This window comes from Chinchilla lanigera, unplaced genomic scaffold, assembly GCF_000276665.1.
Source record: "Chinchilla lanigera isolate Chin_1 unplaced genomic scaffold, ChiLan1.0 scaffold00002, whole genome shotgun sequence".
NCBI lineage: Eukaryota > Metazoa > Chordata > Mammalia > Rodentia > Chinchillidae > Chinchilla > Chinchilla lanigera.
The window spans coordinates 49,906,599-49,925,334 of record NW_004955403.1 but is presented as its reverse complement, the minus strand read 5'-3'; the positions used below and the strand labels follow the sequence as shown (position 1 = coordinate 49,925,334).

The 18,736-nt window shown below is 48.2% G+C and overlaps 1 protein-coding gene across 6 annotated transcripts in view; it reads right to left on the bottom strand.

The window, feature by feature from the left end:
- Ptk2b (protein tyrosine kinase 2 beta) overlaps positions 1–18,736 on the bottom strand; it is a 114,745-nt gene that overhangs the window by 45,466 nt on the left and 50,543 nt on the right. For all 6 annotated transcript variants that reach the window (XM_005373741.2, XM_005373738.2, XM_005373740.2 and 3 more), the window contains exon 2: positions 9,368–9,608. In XM_005373741.2, coding sequence (XP_005373798.1) covers positions 9,368–9,571 — 204 coding nt within the window. In that variant the 5' untranslated portion in view covers positions 9,572–9,608. The remainder of the gene's footprint in view (positions 1–9,367; positions 9,609–18,736) is intronic.

Sequence of the window (18,736 nt, the reverse complement as noted above, 5' to 3'; positions counted from 1 at the left end):
ACGTTCAGCCTTATTCAGCCTGCATGACAATACTTGCTGACCCCAGTTGCAAGCCAAAGTGAGGACTTTGGATTTCATTTTAAGAGAGATAGTAGAGTCTACAGCAGAACCATAATATAACCTAAGCTACACTTTAAATATGCCCCTCTACTGACCTATGTTTTAAAAACTCATCATTGTTGCTAGCTGTAGAACGGATCACGTGGGGATAAGAACAAAGTAGTTATCAGACAAATGTGTCATTCCAGGCAAGAGAGATGCTGATGGCTCAAGCAAAGCAAGGGCAATAGAGGCAGTGAGAAGGAAGGCAGAGTCTGCACCTTGGTGATGTGACTCCTCAGTGGACTGAATGAAGTAGGAGAAAAGAGGGATTCTAGGGATGCCCCTAACTAATGCCTGGGACATGATGACAGAAGGAATGGAGCCGCAGTTCATGGAAAAAGTTGGATGAAAAGCAAAGTTTGAGGAGGTGGTGATCAGTTTGCAGATGTAAGAGTCGGATGTCCAGTGGACATGGTAAGCAGGCAGGTGGATAAGAGAGTTGGAGTCATGGGCACCTGGGGGGAGATGCAGGGTCAGCATCACTATTTTGAGCATCACTAGAGAAAATCATAAGCTAGGGGACTACTAAGAGTGACAAGGCACCAGCATAAGGCGTCGCATGGGAACAAAGGAAACCTTACACCAGGGCACACACCCCACAGGCTGGGAAGCAGCTGAAAATACCCAGTAGAAGGAAGAAGTGGTAGACTTGTGTCAGTGGGCTCCGAAGTCAGTTCCATGACACCAGCTGTGTGTCAAGGTGAATGTACAAATGTGTGCAAAGTGCTCACACTCACCTCCATGCCTGTGTCCCGGTCTGTGTATACCCGAACACGGAAAGCAGGGACAAATACTGCAGTCCTAACAGATGGCTGTGGAGAGTTGAAGGGGGAGCCCCCAAAAGACTTACCCACGTCCTACCTCCCACAACCTGTCAAGCTGACCTGATTTGGAGAAAGGGTTGCTGTACATATAATTAAGAATCTCAAGATGAAGTCATCCTTGATGTTTGAGTGGCTCCTAACCCCAGTGACAAGTGTCCTCAAAGCAGAGACAGACACATGAAGACATGGACAGAGATTGGGGTGATGCTACCACAGCAAAGGAGACAGCAGAAGGCAGAAGAGGCCGGGAAGGATGTGTCCTAGAGCCACTGGAGATACTGTCACCCTGCTAATACCTTGACTGTCGACTTCTGGTTTCTACAACTGTGGGAGAATCATTTTGGTGGATTTAAGCTAACAGGTGTATAGTTATTTGTTATGGTGTCAACAGGAAACTAACACAATGACTGTACAAGTTCTGAGTCCTCAACGCACGTACGTGATGGAAGAACAAAATGATAGAAGTTAGCATAACTTTAAGAACTCTGAAAGCATTCAATTTGAGGTGATAAAAGCCTCTAACAAGACAATCAGCAATGCAACCACCAGATTAAAAATAGAAGCAAAAGTACAGACACCTGACTACTAATTTGTTGATGTCATGAATCTAAGCGTACAGATAAATAGAGAGGCCCGGAGCGCTGGCTGTGCTCCTCGGCGTGTCTGTGTGGGTGAGCGGCTGGGTGCGCGCACAGGAAATGGGGAGGGGTGCGGAGAGGAGGAGGCCTTGTGAATGCACCTCTCTTTATATCACCATGGGTGCCTTGCGGTTTCCTGGCTGGGCCTTTTCCTCTTATGTTGCAGGGGCTGTTCACTTGTCTGTGTGATTCCATCTATCCTCATTGCATGAGCTTTCTTTCAGAAGTGACAAGTTCCTGGGACAGGTTGCCCTCCTGTCCCGTCCTCTTGCACCCCAACCTTGGGGCCTTGCCTCAGCAGATCTGAAGGAGGGTGGCGGGGCCTGCTCCGGAAACAGCAGCTGAGCCAATGGCTTGAGGGCCAGAGACTGCTACTGCCACTCAAGTCTGGGTCAGCTGGGCCGCTATACCATGGTACTTATTATACAAGGTATTACAGTAAAAAGACACATTGCCATAAACTCCCCGCAAAATACCCCCCTCCTCTTTGAACACATTTACCCGTTGTTCTTGCTGCTTTCTGCACAGTTCTGTAAGTCCTTTGTTGTGAATGTCTTTGGTTGTGAGGTTGTCGCTGCCTCTGTGTCCTGAACGGTTTTAAAACATTTACCTTTCACGGCCGTTTTGAGTTTGGGGAAGAGCCAGGAGTTGCACAGTGCCAGATGCAGTGAATAAAGTAGACGAGGACACACCATCATGTTTTTATGTGGCAGCAATTACTATAAATATTTAGAATTAATTCAGGACATCAAGGCAGCCACGAAAAGACACTCACAAAAGAAGACGTCCTGAACTGCTTTGGAAAGTGGGAAGCATAGTGGGATACATGTGTCCAGGTAAGAAGGAGTATTTTCAGGGGGGATTAGTATAAATATGTCTAGGGGCTGGGGATTTAGCTCAGTGGCACAGCGCCTGCCTGGCAAGCGCAAGGTTGTGAGTTTGATTCCTGGTACCGGAAAAAAATCAAAAACACAAAAACCAAAACAAAACAAAGTACAAATATGTCTCATACTGTAATAATCTTTTACAATTTTTATTTTAAACATTCACTGTATTCTTTGATCATACCTCATAAGTAGGGTAGCCTCAACATTTCTTTCTCTTATTTAAGAAGCTGGGAAATCGAAGGTCAAGCTTTCAGTGAGGGTCTACTTTCCTGCTCACAGATGATCCCTCCTTGCTGCCTCCTCATATAGCTGAGAGAGGAGAAAGTACTCTGGCTTGTCTTTCTCTTTTTATGAGGGCGCTAATCCCATTATGGGGACCCCACCCTCACTGCCTCATCTAAGCCTAATTACCTCCTGTCTTACTCTGTTCCTGCTGCTATAACAAAATGTCTCAGGCTAGGTAATTATAAACATTAAAAATTTATTGTTCATGGTTCTAGAGGTTGACAGACCCAAGATCAGGGCACCAGCAGATTCAGGTTCCAAGAAGAGGACTTCTTGCTGTGCCTTCACAGAGCGGAAGGGAAGGGGCAGGGTGCTCCCTTCAGCCTCTTCTAAAGGCACTAATCTCACTCATGAGACTACAGTCCTTGTGGCTTAATCACTTTTCAGCACTGTCACATTGGGTACTAGATTCCAATGTCAGTATTTTAGGGGACAACAATATCCATACCATAGTACCTTCGAAAGGCCTCACATGCAGAATCCATCACATCAGAGGTTAGGGCTTCAACAAATAAATGGGGGCTCATAAATATTCAGTCCATAACACCCCATGTCTGGTTAGTAAGCTCACTGGAGTGAACATCCAATGGAATAGGGAAGTTCAGGACCAGCTGGTCACATCTGCATCCTGTCTCTCCAGGGATTCAATACATGGCCACTGAACTCACAGGGGATGGCAATGAGTGTAAGCGTGGGTGGAGTGGGCTGCACCTGGGCAGTGGACTCTGCCTTTGTCATGTGTTCCTGGGCAGGCAGCAGCCAGGGTCACCCCTGCAGCCTGGAGACCCACCCTGCTGTGGGTGGAGGGAAGCACAGGCACAGCGTGCAAAAGGCACAGGCTGGCTGCAGTTCCTGCCGCTCCTGGTCGTGCGAGTATGAATTCTCAGTGTGGAGATGCTTCAGGACAAAACAAGGGTGAGTTCTGAAGGCAGCTTTTCAGCACAGTAGGGCGTGACTGAGGGAGAGAGGTTAGGATGTGGGGTCCTGCCGGCAGCTCTGCCCACACCGTATCATAGAACAGTGCCCACATTTTGCTTAATACCCTCCTGTGTGAGAAGCAGACAGTCCAGCGACAGCAGAGATGGGCACCTACAGGGCACGGGTCAGCTAGAGGCAGGTCAGCTGGTTGGTGTGCCAGGCAGGGAGAGGAGAGAACACGGCACGGTGAAGGAGGTGGCATGTTATTGTGGGATTGTCGGGGCACAGGACAATGTGTGTACATGGAATTGAGACAAACCAGGACATATACTTACTCTACCCAAAAGTGAGTGAGAAAAAAAGGAAGGGGAGAGGAGGGAGGGACGGGGAGAGAGATAGAGAGAACGAAAACACAAAGGAGACACCATGCGTGGGCACATCTGGGTGGCACAACTGGCACATCTGCCAGTTGCTTTGAACGTGTCATCTTAACCCCTTTCCCAGACAGGCAAATTAGCATGTTAGAGGCAAATATAATGACATAAGCTTCTGCCCGCTACAGAGCTTCAGAGCTCCCAAACAAATACAATTTCCTGTGCACATCAAACGAAAGGGAAGTGGAAAATCGAGAACAGCGAAGTACATCTCTCATTCAGCACATTGCTCGGGTCTCTTCAAGGTTTGCCTGGTTTTGTTGGCTCCTAGGCATCCAATCTAGTGATTATTTCCACAGCTTCTAACAGCCAGACAAAGCGCATCATGAAGATAATGTGTTTGCATAGGAAGAAGTGGAGAAGAAAGATAAAGACAGGAGCTCAGCAAGTAAGCGTGGAGTCGCTATGTTTTGGAAGCGTGCAGCCACATGGGCTGTGTCAGGGTGGGTTGCCAAGTGGGCCAAGGGGTCAGGATGTCAGGAAAGGTTTGGATCACACCCCTCTGTGTGAAGAGCTCTCCCTGGATCTACTTCTTCCTGTCAGATCACTGGCCTCCGTGTGTAAAGGTTCGTTCATTGGTGTGAGTCATCAGTCCCCTCTACCCCTGTCAGGAGGCTCTATGAAAGGAGGGTGCTCACCTGTGTTTGGGGGTGCATGCTGATATCTCCCGGCCATAGTTAGTGTGTTGCCAGCCACAGGGGTGCGCAAATCAATATTTGTGGAATAGAAGAGAGAAGTATTTAAGACTGTTTCCTCAGTGATCTCATCCACAGCCACGGCTCCAACCACCATCCGGAGGCTGACCACACTCACATGCCTACACCCAGACTGCTTCTCTCCCTGAGAGTCACATACCCATCAATTTCCTCAGATTTTCCATGTGAAAATGATAAAGCACCTCAACTGCATTTGGTGGTCCAAAACTGAACATGTGAACTCCCCACTTTCTCATTTCCCCTCCAGGGCCCTGTCCACCTCTCTCCTCCTCGTTCCTGTGCTTCCCATCCGTCACCAAAGCCTTACACTTCCACTTGCCCCATTCTCGGGATTACAGTCTCTTTTCTCCATAGAGCAAATCCATTATGAGTGCTGGGTTCCAAAACAAAACGTGCCACTTCCTAGCAATTTGTGGAGCTCTTCCACACTCATTTCCTTATATATAAAGTGGAGAGGATAACGCTATGCACATCATAGGATCCTTCCAAGAAGTTAAGGAGATAACGTGTATGAAGCGCTTTCAAAAGTGCTAGCGGCTCTCAGCACATCACCGTCACCTCTGCCATCTCTACCATCATCAAGACCACTGTCGCCATCACTGTGACCACCAGCATTGTTCTCATCATTACCACCATGATTGTCATTACAACCATGGTCACCGCCTACGTCACCGTCAGCACCACAATCACCATCACCACCACCATCACTCCTACCATGGTCGCCATCACCATGGAATCACCATGCATGATTCCACCTGTGGTTTATCATCTGGTGACACAACAGCCACCTAACATCAGCCCACATCCATTCTTGCTTTCCTTTAGTCTATTTTCCACTATGCAATCTCAATGGTTTTTTAAGAAACACAGTCTCACGTCACTCACGTATTGAAATTATATGAGTGGGTTCCCAGAGGAAAGGCCAACATTATTCACATGGCTTAAGGAGTCAGTCTTGGGGAAATCTGAGCCTCAAACCTACCACGTGTCTTTCTACTTGAGGACTTTCACATGTGACATTCCGTCTGCTGGGGAGAGTCTCCTCTTTCTTCTTTTTTCTGTCCCATCATGATCAAAACTTTGTGCAGTGTTTGTTATTCTCACTGTGTCCAGCTCACCGCACACTTCCGCTGCACCCACCCCTCACGGAGACTGCCCTGTCGCTGAAGCAGGGCACCTAGGCCTTATCTGACCTGACCTCTCTGAGCGTGTGACGCTGATCATCGTTCTTTCCTTGGGGGCCCCTCTGCCCGTGGCTCCCCGACTCTGTTCTCTTGGTCCTCTCCATCCTTCTGTGATTCTTTTTTTTCACTTCATCTGCCACTTTTTCTCCATCAGCTCTTTGGAAGTTGATGTCCCCAGGTCTCCTTTCTCTCTATGCACCTCTTTGGATGATTTTATAACCCTTGATGGGATTCACTGCACAATGATGGCTGAATCCTCAGCCCTATGTCTTTTGTTCCTCTAAGCTCCAAGCCCCCATCCCCCTACAGAGGAGTTTCACAAACCCTTCAAACGCAATGAAGCCGAAATCTCAGAATGTCCTTTCTTTCTCAACAAGTGGTGCCAGCACCCATTCAGTTGCCCAAGCAAAAGCCTGAGTCATCCCGTCTTCTTCATTTATTCTCCCTCCTACATCCACTTAATCATTAAATTCTATTGGTTCTGCCTCTTTGGATGAATTCAAATCTGTTGAATTATCTCTGTTCTCAACTACCTTCCTTTAAATCCTCACCATTTCCCTCCTGCTGGACGGCGACACTTCCTAACCCATCTCCCACTCACCAGTTTTTCTCTCTCCAGTCTTTTCTGCTCTGTTGGCAGGTTTAGGGGGCAAAGAAGTAGCAGTCCAACTTTAAGAGAAGGGGTTCTTTAGAAATACGCTTAGACTAGGGCGGGGCTGTAGCTCAGCAGTACAGCACTTGCCTAGCATGTTCAAGGCCCTGGGTTCCATAATGACAAGAGAAGGAAGAAAGTGAGGAAGGAAAGAAGAAAGGGAGAGAGGGGTTATGGGGGGCAGGGAAGAAAGAAAGAAAGGAGAAAGGAGAAGGAAGAAAGAAAGAAATACAGAGGAAGAGAAACAAAGGAAGTTAAAGAGATCTGCAGCTCTGTCTTAGAGTCACCAGGCATATCTGCCTATTTAGGGTCTTGAGAAGTTTTGCTATAGAAGCATTTGTCAAACTTCTTTGAGGATAAAATTCATCTCCAGGGCACATTTCTTAACATCTTGCAGAATACCATGTGCTATTTTAGAACACAAATGTGATCATCTTACTTCTCAGTTTGGAAATAAGACAGACGAGGGGATAAAAACCAAAAAAAGACAATCTGAACTTCATTCTCTGGGCAACTAGTAATCCTTGGAGATACCTAATCAAGAACTTCCAGTTAGTAAGTGAGGCCCTACTGTGTGCTATGTACTTCTCAGCTGTCATCTCTGATCCTTATAGCAAAGCTACAGGTGTGCCTCATCCTCATGGGATGAGACCGAAACCTAGATGGGTAAAGAGGTTAGGTCCGAGGTCACACAACCAATAAGGATGCAGCAGCATTTGGCTGGAGGCAGAGGTGGTTTTGCAAGCAGGTGGTTTAGCAAGTAGGTGACACTGACATTAGAAGGTGACAACGCATCTGCTGGAGATACCAAAGCAGGAAACTCAGAAGGTTTGGATGTAAATTCCTAGATGTAAGTTATTTTCTTTTGTCCTTCACCTCTATCCTGCACCTTTTCTGAGGAGCTCAAGCACTCGCAGCCATTCTTTTTGAGACCATATCCCATTGCCCTTACTGGAGACCTGTGGTAATCTCATCCTTAAACGCTCAGCAGGCATTGTGCAACTCAAGGAAATCTCTCCCCTGATTAAAACCTATGCGCTGTTCCCCAGTGCCTGGCTGACTCCAAGTTTGTCAGCCCAGTACTCTAGGTCCTCCACTATCTGCTATCACCTTTCCATTCTGATCTGACCTGTATACATTTTTCTAAGTATATCCTTGTTCCAGGCAAACCAGGGTACGTACCGTTAAGCAGGCTCCCAGGCTTTGTCCATGCTGTTCCCTCCCCTTGGAAAGCCCTTCTCCCCTGCATTGCTGCTTTAAGTCCCACCTATCCTTTAAGGCCCATCTTATGGCTAATGTCATAGATTGCATCCTACGCAGAACTAACCAGATGTGCTCTCATTTTCACCACAGAAGGGCAATAAGGTGAGTCCTAAACTTGGAAATCAGGTTAACTTCTGAAGTATAAGTTAGTGAAGGTCACAGCCAATGGCACCACCACTTGAGGAGGACTCAAGAAGTGGAGATCTGCACATACAAAAGCACCTCTTGGAAGGAGGAGGCCCGGCCTTATTCCCAGGACAACCAGTGCTTTCATATCAGAAATCATAACATGAGTAAACAAGCCCCTAATCAAATCAGGTATGGGAATCAACCAAGCCCTAATCAGTGTGGCCACTGATCAAGACAGTGAGTGAATCGGTCACATTCTGCTCTGGTGCAGAAGCGCAGAGTGTGCTGGCACCACTCACGATCTATGGGGACACTGGCTTTCAGGACAGTGGAAGAGCTGGCGGTGACACGACGATAGCTAATCCAGCTGTCTCAGACCGGGGTAGTTTGCCCCAAAGCTCCCTGCTCCCTTTGTTCAACTCACAAACCCTCCAAGCAGCCTTCTTAGAATAAAATTCACTCTCCCTTCCACCATCACTCTCCCTGCCCAGACGAGTTCTAGGCAGAGGACAGTTGTGCCCTCACGGTGCCCAGCTCATGGAGCTGTCTGAAGATTTATCTCAAGTGTAGACAGAGTGGTTCATTTAGGCTCCATATAGTACTTGTTCAATAATTTTTTTTGGGGGGGATCTAATTTTTTTGAGTTCTTTGTACATTTTAAATATTAGTCCTCTGTCCAAGAAATAGAGGCCAAAATTTTGCAGATCATTAAAATCAGTCGATAAATTGGAACTCTGCTTTTGGTGATAATTTTGAACAGATCTGGTGAAGATGGACTGGCTTTCTGGTCTAGGTACCTTGACGAAGGTGGGCACCTGTACCTGCAGAACAGATTCTGTTACCTGAGGTGGGCATGAACCAATGAAAGTGGTGCCTCATGAAAGGCCTGGTAACCACCTGCCTCACCCGGGGCATCTCTATTGTTATCATCTTCTGAAGGGCCCACCCGCTCCCTCTGAGTGACCAGCACACATCTTCTAGCATTTTTGTTCACTTTTAAGTCAACCACTTGCATGTGTCTCTAATTCCAGAGTGTAAGTCTTGGAGAGCCTCAAATGTTACAAAAACTTAGTGAGTTGAAATGAATGGGATTAAGGACCAAGTGAATAATCTGGGTTTCAAATGAAGACTCTAACGCATCTCGCAGACTCCTGAGATACAGGGGGTATCTCAGGAAGCAAGCTGGTGGTGCAGACTGAGAAATGTTCCTCCCAGTGCCAACTTTCCCCTGCCCAAGGGTGGCACAAGGGAGCACCATAGGCTGAAGGAAGGCTGCTTATCTGCCCAGTAAGGACAGGAGGGACAAAGGGATAGAACAGAGGCTGTCGCACCTACCTGTATTTCTGTCTGGACAGTGCATTTGACCAGTTTGAAGTTCTTCCCAGGGTTGAAGCTGTTGCTATAGAAGCAGACCTTGAGGATGCGCACGTCCTCCTTTTCCACATCGACTGGTACCACCACCATGGGCTCTGGGGGAGCTTCAGGTCGGCGTAATGTGCCCACTTTTACTCGGCTCAGGGGTTCAGACACCCCGGACATCCTCTCAGACTGCAACTAGGGCCAGAACATCGCAGTCCTGCAGAGACAAGAGAGGGACAGCTGTGAAATAAATTTCTACAGGCCCCAGACATGCAAAGGACACATTCTTCAACCTCCCTTAAAGGTTCCTGGCTTTCTTGCCTGGGAGGCTGCAGTGCATTGACACACTTGCATAAACATCTGGGTATAAAATGCAGACTTGGAGCTCCCCAGCATCCAAGTTCTCTCTTCTGTACCCCCTGGCATCACCCTCCACTGGCTTCCAAGCAAGGGGCCCTCAGCTGTGAGAGGAGGTGGCTGCAGTGAGGTTCCAAGGGGCAGCAGAGCAGAAAGAGCAAGGGGTGAGACAGAAAAACAGCAGGAGAGAAAGAGGGATAAGGAGGGAAAGCTGAGAAGAAGCAGAATGGAGAAGAAGTAGTCCTGAGGGAACTGGAAGGGAGAAGGCAAGAAAGGGCCAAGGAGGGGGTCCAGGCTCTCAGGAGAGGATGAGTCTGTCCCAGCCTCTGCTGCAGCCAGAGCTTTCAGGGTAGGAGGCTTGGGCTCCACAGAAGCTCATGGTATAGAGCATCTGTCACATGCTGGGACAAGTGCTGCCGCCCCCACAGCCCCAGGTGGAAGATCATTTGATGGGGTGGGAGGGTGCAGAGCTGGGTCCCCAGAAGACTGAAGCCATTTCTGATGGGAGCCTGGCTTGCTGCACAGGCAGAGTGGAAGAAGCCTAGGAATTTGCAGTTCACCCTGGATCTCTGCAATCCTGGCCTCTGGATCCATCAAGACTCATGAGGGTTTACTTCCTACTTCCTGTGAGACAGGAAGTGGCCAAAAGAAGTGATGAAAGTTCTAGCTCTGGACCAAGCTAGAACTTGGTCAACCAAGTCTCCAGAAAGGTTGCCTGGGAAACCTTAAGGGACACTAACTCCAGGCCCTCTCCTCAGAGCTGCCACCGAATAGTTCTGTGATGAGGCCTGGACACTGGTGTGTTATGGAGCTCCTAGAATTTTACTAACTTTTAGCCTGGACTGGGGATTGCTGCTCTAGAATGAACTCAGCTCTTATCCTAAAACCCACCTCTGCAGAAGAAAAGAGCCCGCTCCTCACAAGAGACTGCAGTTTTAGAGGAAAACTTCCTAAACCAAGAACTGGGGACAACATGATGGAGTTGGCAATCTTAAAATAAAAATATGAAAGAAAATACTTGTCAAATGGACGCACAGCCTATTTTTGCTTTATTCATACTGTGCCGGGCAGTAACAAAGAAGACGTAGACAGCCATTAGCTTTCAGGAGTCATTGCTTAAAGAAAAGTAAAGGTATATTATGAGGATGCAAAAGAGACGTAAGGATGAAGGGAAGAGACGGCTAGGTCCTTAGGTCAGGGCTAGGCGGAAGAGAGGAAGCCCCAGGCTCTGATTTTACAAGGGCAGCCACAGGTGGAGATAAATCTGATGGAGAAGAGAATGTTCAACCTGTTTCACTTAGAGATTAATATGAATATAAATAGTATATATACAATGTACTCTATTATTATGGAGACGTTTATATTGTACAAGAACATCTGGATCTCTATGCCTGTTGTTCCATCCATCCCCCAAGTATCCATGTCATTTTTCATCTACTGAACAATCCCGTGAGCCGGTGCTCTGCTCTGTAGGAGAGAGGTGTCGGGGTCCCCTTTGACCCTATATATGACAACCAGGAACTCAGGGGGAGTCATTTGAGAGGTAACCCCAGGAAAAACCATGAGGGACAGGGAGAAATGTGTGACAGGGAAGGAAGAGATTTTAGAAAAAATCTGCCTGTTGAGGGATATCGTGGAAAGCCCTGTTTAATCCTGCAGGGAACACTTAAGCCTGGACAGAATGCCTTCCCTTCCCGAGTGAGGGTCTGGGTATTTATACTCGGCTTTTATAGTCACTGTTCCCAGCTTTCCTGGCCAGGTCTCACAAAAGAGAGAAAAGAAGGCCTTAGAGACAAAGATGCAGAGCTGGCTGCTGGGAGCTGAGGCAGAATAAGGAGGATGTGGAGATGGGAGAAGGGATCTCGTCCCTGAAGAGCACGCACAACAGTCGGGGGTATGAAACTATGTACAAGAAACTATATGCACCTGGGTAAGTACCACTTACAGCTGGTTCCAGCCTCAGGATCTGGAGTGTCATTTGGGTCAATGGCCCTGGGCACCTGTTTGTATGAGTTAATATGCAGACAGGACCTTCAGGAGGAGACTTGTGAGATAGGCATCTAAAGGAGGAAGGACGCAGAGTGAAATATGCTGTCTGTCCCAGGGACTAGATGCTACTTAGAATGAACCGAATGTGTGCACACCCGTTCAGTTACAACTCCCCCCAGGGAGATGGCATTAGGAGGTGGGAGTTTTGGAAGGTGATTATGTTATGAAGCTGTGGCTCTCATGAATAGGATTAGCGTCCTTTGATACAGAAGTCAATCGAGTTTTGTTGGGCTCTTTCTTGCCATGTGAGGACAGAACAAAATGTCAGCATTGTGTGACTGGGAAGAGGATCCTCTCCAGAGCCCTACTGTGCTGGCACCGTGACCCTGGACTTCTTGCCTCCAGAGCTGTGAGAAACAACTGTTTGTTGTATATAAGCCATATCACCCATGTTATTATAGCGGCCTGAACCCACCAAGACAGAAATCCTAGGGTGATACCCACAAAAGCCCAAGGCCTGCCTTCCCAAGCCCACAGAGAACCTGGGCACCAGCAGGTGGTAGGAAGGAAGGGCATTACGTCCACATCTGCAGTTTACACCACACGCCTCCGGAGCATCCACAGAGAGAGGATGGGTACATCTGCAGCTTGGGGGCCCCAAGAGGGATCCCCGCAACCCAGCCAGCATTCTCACCCAAAGCCTGGTGGCTCCTGTGAGCATAGGCAAGATGCCACAGCCACTGCCTGAAATGCCCTGGGAAGAGTGTAAGACAAGACACTTATGTAGAAAAGATAAGCCAGTAAAATTCAAGGGATCCGGCTGCTGTGCTCCAGGTTTACAGGTCACACGTCTCATGAGAAGAGAGGGAGGGAAAACTTTCTGACACATGAAATGTGGGAGCAGAGACAGGGCAAAGGAGTTTGAAGCCCATGCTGGGATGGGGAAGAGGCTGGGGTCAGACCTTCAGATGTTTCTGAGCCGGAGCGGCTGAGCTGGTGATACAATGAGAGGCAGTGCTTTTAAACTCGAGGAGCCAAGAGGATGTAAAAATGCAACATAAATGTGGGGCAGTAGAAATTCTTATTCACTGCTGGAGGGAATGCAGGATGGCACAGGCCTCACAGCTGCTTACAAAAGTACACACATTCTTACCAGCAGATCCAGCAACTGCACCTTTTGGTATTTACTCAAAGTGCACAGCTTATGCCACACAAAATCTAGGGACGCTCATAGCAGCTTTATTTATAATTGTGAGAATGTGGAAGCAACCACAATGTCCTCCAGTAGTTAAAGGGATAAGCCAACTGTGGTATATCCATGTAATGGAATAGTATTCAGCACTCAAAAGAAATGAGTTGTCAAGCTACGAAATACATAGAAGGACCCTAAATGTATATTATTAAGTAAAAGGAGCCAACCTGAAAAATCTAAATACCGTGTGATTCCAACTGTATGACCTTCCAGGAACGGCAAAAGTACTAAGGTAGTACAAAGATCAATGGCTGCCAGGGTTGGATGAGAGGGAGGGGTGAAAAGACAAAACATGGAGGTTTTGGGGGCAATAAAACAATTCATTCTGAGGCTATAATGGTGGGTACAAGCCTTTACACACTTGTCCAAACTCACAGAAGGTCCAACCCTGAGAGCGAGCTCTTGTGCAAACCACACACTGGGTGACAAGGATGGGCCAGGGCACCTTTGCCCACTGTAGCAAATGCTGCACTCCATTGTGAGATACGACACAAAGAAATCTTCAACTTTGCTGTGAACTTAAAACTGCTCTAAAAATATAATCTATAAAGAAAACAGCATGAGCCTGAGGAAGCACAACCTGAGAGTGGACCCCATGTCCCAGCCTGACCATGCAGGGGCTGGCCCAGCCAGGAGACCATATGAGACCATAGGAGATAGCCTCCATCTGGCCAAATGCAGCTCACACAGACAGACGTGCCGGGAATCACAGGATGCTGGAGGATGCCCCTCCCTCTGCCCACTCGCTTCTTCCGGCTCATCAGTCATGTGGCCAATGTGGCTTAGGTGGAGGTGTTTTGGCAAAGTCATTTCATCCACCCAGCGCTGTCCTAGGCCTTCAGCCCAATACAAGCCCCTCGGTGCTGTTTTTGCCCTTGGCAGGTACAACCTCTGATGTGGCTATTTATTTTAAAAATAATTATTATTTAAAATCTCCAGAAGAAACACAAATGCTCTGGACAACAATACTGGAGGTGGGCAGGAATAATGAGGTCTGTTTTACGGATGGGGAAAGACACTCAGGACTGCGGCACTTGCTCGAGGATTCACGCCTGCTAAGAAGCAAATCGGATCTCAGAGCAAGTTAGAAGCCAAGTCCAGAATTCTCCCCATATGTTCAGCTGCCTCGGAAGAAGGGTATGATACGGAAGAAGGGGTACCGAGGGTGGCCCAGACTGTGTGCAAGGACCAGCATGCCTACCCACCACTGGACGTCCCAGCCTACAGAGGCTCCTGAGCCCTCCTTTGCTCTGAAAGCATGACCCTCCCTGTGCCGGGACTTTGTTTCCACAGGTCCTGGAGGGACTTGGGGCTGAAACGGGTATTTGTGCAAAGACACAGCCCAGAAAGGCGATGCCCCCATCTCTACCGATACACTGCAGCTTACTGAAGGGCACCCCAAGCTCCCATCAGCACATACAGACCTATGATGAACTCCCTCTCTGAGCAGAGGAACTGAAAGGGAGTATGCTGGGAAGCCCCAGCCCCCTGTCCCAGGGTCGCCTCTCACCCTTTGCACAGTCTTCTGCTCCCGCATTCTGCCTGTGTTCTGGCTCCAGCTCATTTTCCAGCTGGCTTTAAGGCCTTGTACAAGTTGCTTAACCTCTCTAGCCCCATTTTCCCCGTCTGTGAGTGGAGAAAGTGCTGCTTACCCTGTTTTCCTTACAGAACCGCTGTGAGGAGGACGGGAGAAAACACACAGGAAGTTCATTATAAACAACAACGCAGGACCAGAGGAAGTCTCTCCCACCATGGCCAGTACTTGATTTTGGTCTTTACTTCTAACCTCTAGTGTGACTACCTGTATTCCTACTTTTTGTTCCACCTGTCAGTAGTTCCTTAGGGGGAAAAAAAGTCCCGATTTTTCGTTGTTGCCAATTTCGATGGTGTAAATACCCCACCACGGCTGAGCTCAGGCTGCCAATGTACATCACCGAATGCTCAGTGAGGAAGGGATGAGAACAGCACTCCAATTTCCGTTCCTCCAAATTCTTCGAAGAACTTGCCTGTCCCTCCAAATTCTGCCTGTTTGAATTTTCTCATCAATAGTTGGTCTCCGACTGTGGATGATCAGGAAGTGCTTGACCCTTCACTTGTCAATCAAAAGTGCTCTGCCTTTCTCCAGACATCCTTCCAAACATCAAGTACTGGCCATGATGGGAGAGACTTCCTCTGGTCCTGTGCTTTCACCCCTGGTGCTTGCCCATCCCTCTGTCTGGGGCTACCCCAGGTGCACCCCTTGGTGTCAGAGGCATCTACATGCTGTAGCACTAGTGAAGACCCTGGCCCTGAGCCATCCCGGGCTCCAGCTTACCTCCCAGCCCCCAGGTCTGCTGAAGTCCCAGTGAAAGAAAAGCAAACACAAGGAAATGTGCCCAAATTAAAACAGGAAAAGTTTTGATTGGCTGTGAGAACTTCTTGGCCCAAACCTGAAAAGGGTATTCAAGGAGGCGGTTCAGTCTCCAAGTGCCTCAGAACCTTCAGAAAGAAATAAACAGTTGCTCTTCCAGAACAGCGAGACACTTACTTGCAGCTTACTGAAGGGCACCCCAAACTCCCTTCGGGGAAGGGGCAATGGAAGCAGGACTTAAGTCCCTTCCAGATGCCCCAGGTTGTCATGGTACCTAGTGCTATGTCCTGGCCTGGGTTAGATTTAGGGCTATGGGGACAAACATCACAGGAAAACATAGTTCTTTCCCTGCAACAGATCACAGGGCAATGCTGTGTCTTACTGAACTTGTACTGTGTTCCAGGGAGTTTGCATAAATAATCTCTGGCCTTTCGGAAGAATTCTACAAATAGGTAATATTAGCTTCATGCTCCAAGAGAGGGTGTTGAAGCCTAGGGAAGTCACCTTGTCCAGAGCACTCCATTGGCAAGTGGCCGACTTCAGGCCACCATGTTGCTGACTCCAAAGTCGACAGTGAGTCGACAGTGAGTTCCAGTGGTGTGATGTGGCTGCCTTGGAGACAGGGTAAGAACCCAAGGTTTGAATGAGTCAGATGTGTGAGCCACTTCGGTGACAGCATACTACCCTCTTGACTAATGCTAATTACCACACACTGGTGACTGGTGCTGTGTCCTGCCACCACGCTTAGGGATTGACCAAAGCTCTACTGCTGACAGGCCAGATGCCTGGAGACACAAGTTTAGATAGGTTGGAGTTCCCAAACAGTGCCTTATACCTTGATGGTGTTTGCGTGAGTCCATGGCAAAATGGGACAAATAAGGACAAGGCAGAGAATGCATCACAAAGCTCAGTGTGTTGAATTTGAAGAACAGTCCTTTATTCCAGTGCTACAACTTGCACCTTTTCTGTACTTACAATGTTCATTTGATTATGAAATGACAACAATAGTTTCTTTGGAAATATTAGGAGTTTATTGTGCCATGGTTGTGTTTGGATAGCATGGAATCAAACTGAACTTGCTTCTTAAAAAGTTTTTATTAGTATGTGTTTGCAACAATAGTTTTGACAATGTTGGTCCAAAGTCTCTGAGGCTTCTAAGCTATGGAGTCTGGACAAGGTGACCTCTGTAGGCCCCTTTCTCCTCTTTCGAGGCTAAGATCACCTTTCTAAAGAAGTTTGTGGAGAATCATAAGTTACTTCTGTAAACTCTCTGGCACATGCACATGCCTATGAATTGATGGAAGAAAGAACTAGAAACCTACTGCCAGTACACTCTCTTTAAAAGCATGGCCTCCGCCTGGGATATAGCTCAGTGGCACAAGTGCTTACTTTGCAAGTGCAAGGTCCTGAGTTCGATTCCTGGTACCAAAGAAAAAGCAAAAGCATGGCCTCAGAAGTGCAGGAGTAGGAGGTCATGGTAACTCCTTGTCTCCAGGGCTTCAAGCCTGCCTGTATGGCAAGAACACCCCCCCACACCGCAAGTCCCTTCCTGCCTTGCCCCCCCTGCGGCCCCCACCTGGCCTGTGAACACACAGAAGCATGTTCTGTGGAAGGACGCCTCACAGGAGACAGTCCAAGCAGCAGCCCCTGGGGTCCAGCAGAAGTCACACTGTCACGAGAGGCACACAGTTTCCACTCCGTCTCTGAGTCACGTCCCCTCACCACTTCCACATCAACAACACGGGGAATGCAGTCCTCTCTTATCACAGGGGACTGCTGCGCCCAGCCCGTTCACTAACTGCCATGACCTTGCAGCGCGCGGAGCCCTTCCTGCGCTCCTGGACAGGGCTGGGCCCTGCCAGCTTCACGCGGCACCTTCCCTGGCTCGAGCCCTTTCGGGGCCTGCATTCTGCTGCTTCCAGGCTGCTTGGCTGTGCTTTGGTTAATCCTTCTCTCCTCTCCAAGCATCCCTCCCTGTTACCTTGCACAGGAAGGAACCAGCAAGGTTGTGATTACCACCAGCTATAATTCAGTATAATTCTAAAAGCATTTGTTGAGACTCTAGCACACATACAGGTCCTCACCCCCACACCCATTACCCACCTGGAGCCGCTCTGCTGCCAGCACCTGCCCACCCAGGGGCCAGCTGGTGAGGGCTGGTTCTCAGGAGGGCAGGAGGGCAGCAACCTGTGCAGCCGTCCTTCCTTGTAAAGGCCACCGCTGCTCCTCGCTGGCTCAAGGCCTTGGATCCCTGCAGCTGACCAGATTCCTCTCTTCTCCTCTCCTGCTTGATCTCTGGGTCTCCTTGCTCCCCCAACCCTTCACAACAATCACAGTGCCTGCTCTTTATTTGCCAGTTTGTGAATGGTTTTTGGCTGGCCTGCTTTTCTCCTTCCTTCCCTCCCTCATTCCTACCTCCTCTTACTCCTTTCCCCTTTCCTCCTTCCCTCTTTCTCTTCTTTCCTTCTCTCTTCCCCTTCCTTCATCCCATGGTCTTTCCTCCTGTCCCTCTTGCTTCCCCTCCCTCCCTGTGCCTCAGAAGCCATGCCAGAGTTTGGAGATAGAAAGCCAAGCAGAAAAGGGAAGAGGAGCCCTGTCCAACAGGGACGCACAATCCTGAACGGAGAAAAAAAATAACATATCACACGCGTGCACACATGCAGCCCCTGCATGACATGGGCTCTCACAGGGCTGGAAGCTTGGTACTAGAAGGCCACAGAGCAAGACTTGTCTACTGGGCTTCGGGACCTCAGGAAGACAGACCAGCAGGATGAGGAAGCCAAGGACATGAGGATGGGCTGGGGAAGACAGTAGGTGAAGGATCTCTGGAAACAAAACGAGAAGGTGGCAACATGTTAAGGAATTCAAACCTCACCTTGTACAAAAGCAGATTTTCATCTTAAAAAGATAAATCTGGGGCCGGGGATATAGCTCAGCTGCATAAGCACTTGCCTGGCAAGCCTGAGGTATGAGTTCAATTCCCCATATCAAAAAAAAAAAATAAAATATTGAGGCCTTTATAGGTAAATGGTCACAACTAGAGACCATACTCGTAAGTGAAATAAATCAGACCTGCGTGTGCAAGCACCACATTGTTTCACTAGTGTAAAACCTGAGAGAGTTAATTTAACCTAGGAGGTATGATAGACATTGTGAAATGATAGGAAAACATTCAAGGGTAAAGGGCAATTGGGATGTGGGAAAAGAGAAGTGAAAGAAGGAGAAATTTTGTATGTATGTATACACAGGATAATTAACATAGTTGTTCTACTGTCTTCTATTTCTTTGCTGAAAGAAACTGTCAGTGAGTCCTTGATTGATCAATATTGCATGTCTCTATCTGTTTTCATGAGAAACCACTTTGAAGATATCAATATGTAATACAACAAGCATTGTT